This window comes from Raphanus sativus, chromosome 7 (genome assembly GCF_000801105.2).
Source record: "Raphanus sativus cultivar WK10039 chromosome 7, ASM80110v3, whole genome shotgun sequence".
Taxonomy (NCBI): Eukaryota; Viridiplantae; Streptophyta; class Magnoliopsida; order Brassicales; family Brassicaceae; genus Raphanus; species Raphanus sativus.
Window position 1 is genome coordinate 13,993,980 of NC_079517.1, and position 10,842 is coordinate 14,004,821.

The following is a 10,842-nucleotide window of genomic DNA, read 5'->3' on the forward strand; positions in this document are numbered from 1 at the left end:
TATTATATGATTGTGAAAAATTCAATAAATGTGAAAAATTTGAAAAAAAAAGTTTACTTGTATTTTGGGATGAATTGAATAATAATAATTAAATAAAGTATTTTAAGTTTGTCAAATAAATATTTCCCATTTCTTATAACTAATAAATAAATGAAATCCCACTGAAGAGCGAAACAGTATTTCCATGGCGTAAGAGAGAGACGTTTAAGAGATTGACGAAGAGAAGAAGAAGAGAATTCGAAACAAATCACACGGAACAAGAGCTCCTCCTCTCTGCTACCGTTACCTTCTCCAGCCTTCATTTTCATTAGGGTTTACTCTCCTCCTCCTCCTCCTCCTTATCTATTTAGCTCTCGATCTCTCACGGCTCCACCTCCTAAGACTCCTTTAACTCTTGGTGGGTTTTCGCCTTTTCGTGATCTGATTCCGAAAGTCCTAAACTTTTTCCGGAGAAAGAGATCATTATGGAGGAGGGAAGCGTGTTCAGATCGGTACTAGCGATTCTTCAGTGGTGGGGCTTCAACGTCACCGTCATCATCATGAACAAATGGATCTTCCAGGTTTATATATTTATCACTTTATTCATCTCATCTCTCTCTCTCTCTCTCTCTCTGTCTTATGGATTGTAAAGTTTACACCTTTCTTTTTGCAGAAACTGGATTTCAAGTTCCCACTATCGGTTTCGTGTGTTCACTTCATATCCTCATCCATTGGAGCCTACATTGTCATCAAAGTCTTGAAGCTTAAACCTTTGATCCTGGTTGAGCCAGAGGATCGATGGAGGAGGATCTTCCCTATGTCTTTCGTCTTCTGTATCAACATCGTGTTGGGTAACGTCAGCCTTCGTTACATCCCTGTCTCTTTCATGCAGACTATTAAGTCCTTCACTCCAGCTACTACAGGTTAGTTTAGGGTTCCGAGATGACTCACTTTCTTAGATCTGTTCCTTGGATGTCAAGAGAGTAGTAGTCTGATTGGTTGGTGTGTGTTTGAGCAGTTGTGTTACAGTGGTTGGTGTGGAGGAAGTACTTTGACTGGCGTATCTGGGCGTCTCTTGTCCCCATTGTTGGAGGGATTCTTCTGACCTCTGTTACTGAGCTTAGCTTTAACATGTTTGGGTTCTGTGCTGCTCTGTTTGGGTGTTTAGCTACTTCCACTAAGACTATTCTTGCTGAGTCTCTTCTCCATGGTTACAAATTTGATAGGTCAGTGCTCCTTGTTGTGTCTTCTATTGCCACTAGAGAATCATGTAATGCCATCATTGTAATTGGTTTAGCCACAGAGGTGATTTCATGTATCTCTCTTTTATTGTAGCATAAACACTGTATACTACATGGCGCCTTTCGCCACGATGATCCTCGGGATACCGGCATTACTACTGGAAGGCAACGGGATTCTGAGTTGGTTTGATGCACACCCGTCTCCCTGGTCAGCCCTTATCATCATATTCAGTTCTGGTGTCTTAGCATTCTGTCTCAACTTCTCCATCTTCTACGTTATTCACTCCACAACTGCAGTCACATTCAACGTAGCTGGAAACCTCAAGGTATAACAAAAGACAATCTTAAAACCCAATAATCTTATATGAATGCTGTCCTTGAGAGAGCATGGTTCATGTACTTTTTTTGGCAGGTTGCGGTGGCTGTATTGGTGTCATGGTTGATATTCCGTAACCCGATATCGTATATGAATGCTGTTGGATGTGGGATCACGCTTGTGGGATGCACATTCTATGGATACGTGAGGCATATGCTTTCACAGCAAACGCCTGGAACTCCTAGGACTCCTCGCACACCGAGAAACAAGATGGAGTTGCTTCCTCTTGTTAATAACGATAAACTAGAAGGCAAAGTCTGATCTCTGACCCAAGATAGAACTTTAATAGAGAAATTACATTTTGTCTTGTCTTATTTTGGGATATGGTAGAATTTTATAAATTTGATTATCGGCTCGACTAGGTTTGGTAGTTGTTAATTCAATTTTCAGAAGAAAGAAAAATTTTGTTTCAAAAATATTGTGAAAAATTCTCATACCTTCATCAACCTGTTTGGCCTTACAGTATCAATTTATAAGGATATTACACGTCACAATATCAGGATCGCATCCCTTGGTAACCATCAGATCCAGCATGGCTTTGTCAAAGCGCTTTTCACTGCACAACCCATATATTAAAGTATTATATGTGATGGTATCAGGATCTATGCCTCTTGTGATCATCTCATTGTACACTTCTTTAGCCTCTATAAGTTTTCTCTCTTTTACAAAACTATCAATCAAACCATTGAAAGTGATGATGTATGGGGCGATCTCCCTTCTAACCATATCCCTTAGAAACTGTGCGACATCATCCCATCTACAGAGACTACAGAAACCTCCTATGAGAGAGTTGTAGGTAAAGACATTTGCTTTGAATCCATTGGTTTCCATTTCATTGAAAAGTTTTGTGTGCATCCATTAGCCATCGTTCGATCTATCAAAGCCGAGAGTCAATCTTGGAGAGAAAGTCCATTGACAAGAGTGTTAAGAAGTATGATGAGATGTGGACTAACCTTCATTTCTACCATATGATCAACTAACTCCACAGCTTCAGAGACTCTACCACCATCAAGACACAATCCGTTATTCAAAGTTGAGAACGTGACTGTGCTAGGCTCATACCCAAGTGTAGAAATCATACGCAATCCCTTGAAGTTCCATTTTCTTGGAGATATCATACTGTTTTGATCTCTAATATCTGCTAAGTTATCATACTGTTTTGATCTATAATTTGGAAAATTTATTCTTTTTGTATAAAAAGTGAATTCATCATTATTATATAATTCAATTATCAAAGAACTATATATTACCAGTTGATTGAGAAAAGAGAAGAAAAAAAGCTACGATCAAAGAAGCAAGTTGAATCTTCTGTGCTGACATTGTTTCTTTGTATCTCTATTCTCTTGTGGAGGTGTTTTTCTTTTGGGTTTAGAGCAAATAATCATCTCCCTTTAAATTCTTGCGTAAATTGTATATACGTTACTAATTAGTTTCTAACAAAGAAAGAATATATTTTCATATATCTAAAGAATCCAATTGCAATAATGTGTGCAAATCTTATTCTTTGTGGAGTAGATTTGAACATCCATTCCTAATTGTAGGTAAATCTTGCATTATTTATTTATATTCTCACCAAAAAAAGTTTTCCAAACTTAACACAGATTCCAAAATTAGAGTAAAGGATCCGGTGAAACAAAGAAAAGTCAATCTAAATATCGGTAGGAGATGATTTTGTTGAACCTACCAAACAATAAATCCTATTAATTACAAGTTTGGTCAATTCGTGATGACGGTGAACTTGAACCTCTCTGTTCCTTATGGCATTTGGCGATCCATGGAATAGAATATGTCCTTTCATAAACTCTTATAACCAACAGGGGCGGAGCTAGTGCAATGGGAGTGGGGTCAACTGACCCCACTTATTTTTAAAGTTTATGTGTTTTGTTTATTAAAATTATTTTGTGACCCCAATAAAATAATCTAGATGACCCCACATGTGAAAAAAATAACTTGAGACAAAAACATAACTAAAACATAAATCATTATTTTGGATTCAGTTTTGACTAATTATAGATGTTTTTTTTAGTTGAATTACCTTAGACTAATTATAGATGTTGGGCTTAATTTTAGTTGAATTCACTTTTTATACAAAAAGAATAAATTCATAATTTATGAATCTTCATTGATTATTTGTAACTGATGGTTCATTTTCTTTTTGCCAATGTAATGTTTCGATTTTCTATTGTTCACTAAAACTAAAAAAGGTTAAACGTGGATACATTAGTTGTTTTCCAATATACATTAATCTCTATCCAGATCATTTTTCATTTTCTGTTAAAGTAAATAAATATAATATAAACACACAGGTAAACTTAACATTTATATTTATATTTTAATTTTATTAATGCATCAATTTCTGAAAAAATATTCTTAGCTAACAACTTAAAATTTATTTTTGTAAACATGTAAAGTAACAATTTTTATTTAATTTCTAAAACATGAAAAACTATTATATATTTTTTTTAAAGATGACCCCGCTAGAAAAAATTTCTGGCTCCGTCACTGATAACCAGTATTTTTAAAAGCGGACCGATCCGGAAATATTTTGGATCATTGGTCATTATGCTTCGACCGGATTTTGAACCGGTTCGATCCAGGTTTGATCGAATATTTTCGGACTAAACTGAATTTAATGATATTTTATAAACAATATGCATATTCTTACAAAGATAATTATATCAAATAAAATGTTTCAATACCATAATAGTTAGTAAAACATAAAAAATAACAACTAAAATGTAACAAAAGTATAAAATAATTTAACTAGTTCAAATCTAAAAGCAGTACGAAAAATACATTTAGGGGGGTGTATTCAACCGAGAGTTTCAGGTGATTTGTATTAAAATGACAAATCCACTGTTATTCAAACATGAATTTTAAAAACTCATTTAAAATCCACTGTTATTGAACTTGACATTTTGTAAAATACTCTAAAATCCACTGTTATTGAAAATATTTTAAGTTGTGGGATTTTAAAGTTTTGAGGTGATTTTAGGGTGTTTGGGTGGAGTTTCTTAGTTAAAAAAAATTAAAACTCAAATCCCATTGTTTTAGGTGATATTCTAGAGTAGTTTAACAAAAATCACATAAATCTCTGCAACTTATTAAAATCATCTAAAACTCTATTAAAAATCAAATCACATCAAATGTTAAATTGAATACGTCCCCCTTAAACTTCATTCATTAGATCTTCATCACTCTAGATCTTCATCACCTTTTTAAAAAAATTATATATGCATTAGTTTAAAAAGTATGTTTTGAAATAAAATAATTGTTTTGTTCTTTTATAAATTATATAAATTTCAAAAACTTAAATGTATCAATTATTAAAGTCTTTAACACAAGTATCATAAAATAGAATTTAAACAAAATGAAAAGTATACAAAAACAATATCTTGAAGTAAAAATTGAACTTTGTGAATCTTGTGATTTGTGAGTTGCAGAGGCATCAAAAGAAAATGATGAAAGACTATACTTTATTAATCTTTCATAAGTTCTATTTTTACTTTTAAAAAATAACCCTTTTATTAACAATATTTTGGTTTATATGAGAACCGGGGTTTTGCCAGTTTATTGGGTCATTGATTCCCGGTTTTTGATGGTTCAATATGACGTTTTAACCAGTTTAATTTTAGTTGGGTTTTAACATTAATCCAACATAAATTATTTCCTGTTCATAGTTCAATTCAGTCTAAGTGCCGGTTCGGTCTGGATTTAAAAACAATGCATATAACCATAACTAATTTTGTACTTAGGATAGTTTTATACTACTATTTTTGGCAGAAACGATAGTAGTATAAAATATAAAATATATGTCTTTCTAAAAACTATTATTAATAACGAAAATTTAATGAAGTTGATGTTTGTATTGACTATAATAGTACTCTCTACTTTATATCATACATGTAATTGTTAAGATTCTGTACTCTCTACTTTATATCATACAATGTTTCTTTATAAGTTACAAAGAAAAAACGCAGTAGCAAATGAAAGCTACTTGTTACTAAACTAACATTTCGGGCTAGTGGTGGATTTCTATTGATCAAGTATTAGATTATATATACTGTATGTTGAAAGCTTTGTTAAAGACATAATAGTAGATCACTGATTTGTGTAGGCGTGGACTACTCTTGGAAGAGCACAACTCAATTTTTGACAGTGCTATCAGGAGTTTTAAAACCGCCTTATCTATCAATGTGAGTTCCAAGAAAATTTAGTTAAAGTTGTTTTCACCTTTTTGAGTTTCATAGAGATCTTGAGGACATGTTGTTACCTATTTCACAGGCGGAATCAAGAGAGGCGAAAGAGGATTTACAAGCTGCAAAACAGCTAGCTAATAAAGAAGAGAGAACAGCTTCAGACATTGGAGACAGGACACTGACGCTAAACGTTTTGTGGTTGGTGACAAGGAAATAGACCCAAACTAATGAACCAGAGACATGTACTTTAGGTATAGAGTAGAACTTCGTGTAAGCGTAATAAGAAACAACAAACGGAAGATTCTTCTTTCATCAAAGCAAATACTTACAGCCATTTGTCTGAGAAAGTCCTTCTGAAGAAAACACATTCCTTGAAAAAATCAATCATGATACTTCAAGCTCACAAACGCCCACGGAGTCTCACCCTTTCTCACTCTGCGGACTTTCTGAATTGCAGCTCTACATGTTGTGCAAAACCATTCTCCATCTGGAACCGATGCACGTGGAGGTTTCATGCAATACATGTGATACGCATCATCACATATCACAATCTTATCATCTTCTTTGTCGGTTAGGCAGTTTCTGCATAGGTAAACTCACTCCAATAAAGACACAACAAGCAACACGATCATTGAAAGTAAGAAAGAGAGAGCACTGACCTATCAAAAAATTTGTAACCATGAAGAAGAGACTCCGCAAGAATAGTCTTAGTGGAAGTAGCTAAACACCCAAACAGAGCAGCACAGAATCCAAACATGTTAAAGCTAAACTCTGTAACAGAAGTCAGAAGAATCCCTCCAACAATGGGAACAAGAGACGCCCAAATACGCCAGTCAAAGTACTTCCTCCACACAACTGCACAAACATATATACAATCAGATATGTTTCAAAGTCTCCCATAAGAGACTGGCTCTCAGAAGCAGCAAGAAGATCAAAGTCAAACATATCATGAGACTTAGCAGTAGTTATATTTTCGCCAGTGATATTATCACAGTCAACTTGCTTTCCCACCTCGTCTAGCCCATAATCACTCAGCAATAAAACTTGTTCAGGAGTTGTGAAAACAACAGCAGGAGACTCTACTTCTTCATCGCTGTGGTGGGTCAATGAATCACCTGCAAGCGTCTTTACATTTTGGCTGAGTTGTTCCATCATCAATAAGTTCCTCTCTGGGGTAGTGAACACAGCTGACTTGCCAAGGACGCTACTAGCAGCGTTGTTTATTTGATAGTGTCAGATGCACAGCCGAATTCTCTAGGACAGCTGTTAGAAAGAAAATAGATTAGAGAAAATCTAAGTTAACAATAAAACCAAAAGAAATAACTCAAAACAAATGAAGAAGAAGTATCTTCTCTTAACTCCAATTCTGAGACATCTAAAAATGGTTTATAATAAAAAAAAAAGAAAAGAAAATGGTTTATATTTCCACTTATGTTTCACTTGAAATATCGCAGCACCATGCACACTCTGTAAACCTCCTTTCAAGATATGTGGCAACACTCTTAGACCCTGCGCAAGCTCCCTTGACAAATCCAATTGATCTTGGAAGGCATCTCTTCCCTGCCATGGTGTTTCTTGCGCAACATTTGTATTTTTTATGCCAGCTACATACTCCTCAAACATCAGTCCGGCTAGAGGTTCGATGCTCCAGCACACAACAACGCTTTAAACTGCAGAAAAGCTTTCTCCAACACTACCAATGCGACGTCTCGTAGTTTCCCAATCTCCTGCTTTCTCAGACTAACATAGACCATGTTATTTTGTTTCTGTTTTCTTTTGGGATGGTAGAAGAGATAATGGTTCTTCTTGTTTATATATCTGTGATATGTAGAATCTATAGTTTTCCCTAATCTAAATGAGAAAGTTACACAGATCAAATGTATGTTTCAATATAAAGATGATAATAACAGAAAATGAGAATTTACAAATTCCAATAACACTTAAGGATTCATGAATTCAAAATCCTCTAAATAAGAGAAATAGTAAACTATGAAACAAACAAAGAAAAATTGTTTTGTCAGGAATGGTGGATAATATCTCATCGAGAAAAAGATAGTCTAGATTGTTTTTTTTTTCAAAAAGTTAAGATATATTAAAAAGAATATTTTGTAGATATTCTAAAGATTATTCTTGTTGAGACTGTTACTTTAAATATATAAAAAACTGTGACGAACAATAATAGAGAAATATTCATATTGGACAATTTAGTAAATTTGTATATACAAAAGTGTATTTTTCAAAAAACTTAAATAATAATGTAGTTTTCAAATTAAAATCTTATGGAAGTGTATTTCTCCAAATTTTCCCTTTTAATCTAATACAATTTTCATTAAACCTAACTAGAAAAATACAAAAAAAACTTTGATGAATGAAGGAACCATGCATTAAGGTTAGAGAGATTGGTCTCTAATATCTGCTAAGTTATTTTTTTTTTTTTTTTTTTTTTTTGCAACTTTGCTAAGTTATTTCTGAGAACGTGTTTTACACTCTTCTTGAAGTGTGCAACCTTTCTCTTGAACTGAACTCAAAGAGAAACGGAGAGAAAGCAATTAAAACATGGTGCAAACATTATTTTTTTTATTGATTTTAAATCTTATGATAGGTAATGATAAATATATCGATTTATCATCGACGTACAAGTCTATGTTGTTTTACTAAACAACAACATTGGCCAAACAATGGGTCACCCGTAAGGCACAATTGAAAAGTTGAATCTTCGTCACTCATTGTGCACACGTTCTTGCAGTCGTTATCTCTCTTACAAGGGCCTGAGCGTGGGAATCTATAGTGACATTTAGCTGAAAAGTATATTTTAAAATAAATCATCTGAATCATGTCATTTTATTATGGGCTTTATTATATCATTCAGTTATAAATAATTAGAGTAAGAAAATATATATTACCAGTTGATTGAGAAAATAGAAGAAAAAAAGCTAGGATCAAAGAAGCAAGTTGAATCTTCTGTGCTGACATTGTTTCTTTGTATCTCTTTTCTTTTGTGCAGATGTTTTTCTTTTGGGTTTAGAGCAAATAATCATCTCCCTTTAAATACTTGCGTAAACGTATACATACGTTACCAATTAGTTTCTAACAAAGAAATAATATATTTACATATACATTGAATTAATGTGTGTAAATCTTGCATTAATTATACAATATTCTCTGTGGAGTATATCTGATTTGAACATCTATTCCTAATTTAATTTATTAACAAAGAAAGAATATATTGACATATACATATTCCAAAATTAGAGTAAAGTTCCGGTCAAACAAAAGGTCTAACTGGTGACCACCTCGGGAATAGTAGGAACAAAAAGGAAAAGAATTGATGGGAATAAAATTATGGGAATGATGAGGAACGGTTATTCCATATCAAATTTGGTGAGGAATAAATTTGTTCTTTAATTCTCTACAATAAAAGGAATGAGAAGGAATGAAAAGGAATGACTATTCCTAATGAATGGTAAAATTTGTTAGGAACATTAAGGAATGCATTATTCCTCTTCATTCCTTGGTCACCAGTTAGACCCAAAGAAAAAATCAAACTAAAAATCAGTAGGAGAAGATTTTGTTGGATACTCCCTCTGTTTTTTTAAGATACATATTCTAAATTTTTCACATATATTAAGAAATCACATTAAAAATGCATTGATTTTTGTGAATAACAATTTTCCATAATCTTTAACCAATAAAAATCCAATAAACACAATTAAGTTTCTTGAAGTTAACAGATTTTCATTAAATAATACATTGAAAAAGTAAAAAATATATCTTTTTAAAACAAATTTTTTTCCTAGAATATGGATCTTTAAAAAACAGAGGGAGTATAATACTAAAATTAACACGTTCATTAATTACTTGCTAAACTAGCATATATATTTTGGCAAAATAAAAGATATCAAACAATAAATCCTACTCCCTCTGTTTTTTAAAGATGTATGTTTTGGTGTTTTCACACATATTAAGAAAACACATTAACTATACATCATTTTTAGAAATTATCAAATTCCAATGCATTTTAACCAATAGTCTTTCAATAAATTCAATCAATTTTATTGAAATTTGCAATTTTTGTATAGGAAACATAAAAAATACATCGTTGTGAAACAATTTATTTTTCTAAAACATCTATCTTTAAAAAACAGAGGGAGTATTAGTTACAAGTTTGGTCAATTCGTGATCCGTTTCCAAATTCAACTGTTGTAGCAACTAAACTATACATATGAAGGTGAACTTGAAACTCTCTGTTCCTTATTGCTCTGGTGCCATGGAATAGAATATGTCCAGGCCCGGCTCAAACCATTTGTAACCCTGGACTTTAATCTAGAATGAGACAAATAGGTGAAAAAAAATCATGTCACCACCTGTTTTAATCTACATGGGACAAGGACCGTGTAAATAACGTTTTTGCCATTAATGATGGTTCAACCTTAGCCATCAGATCTTATTTCTGTGTTTTAATCTTGTCCATCGATTTCACGTTTATCTCTTCTTTAAAAAAAAAAAAAATCTCAACCACGTGAGCAACTCAGAGCCACGCAATTTTTCTTATCTCATTTTTTCATTCGAGTGAGTATAACTAGTATAACTAAACATGTTAAAAATTATATACTTGATATCTATACTATTAAATTAGAATCCCTATTAGGATTCTACCATTAGTTTTCAATTTATTTATACTATCATGCCATTGATTATTTTTAAGATCTTTTTAATTAATTTCACTCATTTAAAAAGAAAACAAATCTTTGAAACTAATTTTGTTTACATAAACAAGTTTGTTCAGATTATGTTAAATAATAAGTGTATAGTTCGTTTATAAATCAGTGAGTTTAAATAATTGGGTTAATCTAATTTATTTTCATTATATAAGCTACATTATTTAAATCAAAATAATTTTATATAACATAAAATATGATAATATTTATGGCACTGACAACACATATATATATATACCAAAAATAAAAAAATATTACGAAATATTAGAATATTTAATATATTTTTACGTAGTATGTTTTTAGAATGGGTTAGAATTTGATAAAATGTA

At 32.4% G+C, this 10,842-nt stretch overlaps 1 protein-coding gene across 1 annotated transcript; it reads left to right on the top strand.

Annotated features, from left to right (window-relative positions):
- Positions 1-188: 188 nt before the first annotated feature.
- On the top strand, positions 189-1,954 carry LOC108838762 (UDP-galactose transporter 1). Its single transcript, XM_056991109.1, has 5 exons — positions 189-560; positions 653-902; positions 998-1,205; positions 1,315-1,546; positions 1,633-1,954. Exons 1-5 carry the CDS (start codon positions 465-467, stop codon positions 1,855-1,857), a joined length of 1,011 nt encoding a protein of 336 aa, XP_056847089.1. The 5' UTR covers positions 189-464; the 3' UTR covers positions 1,858-1,954.
- The last annotated feature ends 8,888 nt before the right edge of the window (positions 1,955-10,842 follow it).

Excerpts from the sequence above, each read along its gene's own strand:
- LOC108838762 (XM_056991109.1), top strand. The coding sequence starts at position 465 with ATGGAGGAGGGAAGCGTGTTCAGATCGGTACTAGCGATTCTTCAGTGG. Across the intron at positions 903-997 it reads CTTCACTCCAGCTACTACAG|TTGTGTTACAGTGGTTGGTG; the intron begins GTTAGTTTAGGG and ends GTGTTTGAGCAG. Across the intron at positions 1,206-1,314 it reads CATGGTTACAAATTTGATAG|CATAAACACTGTATACTACA; the intron begins GTCAGTGCTCCT and ends CTTTTATTGTAG.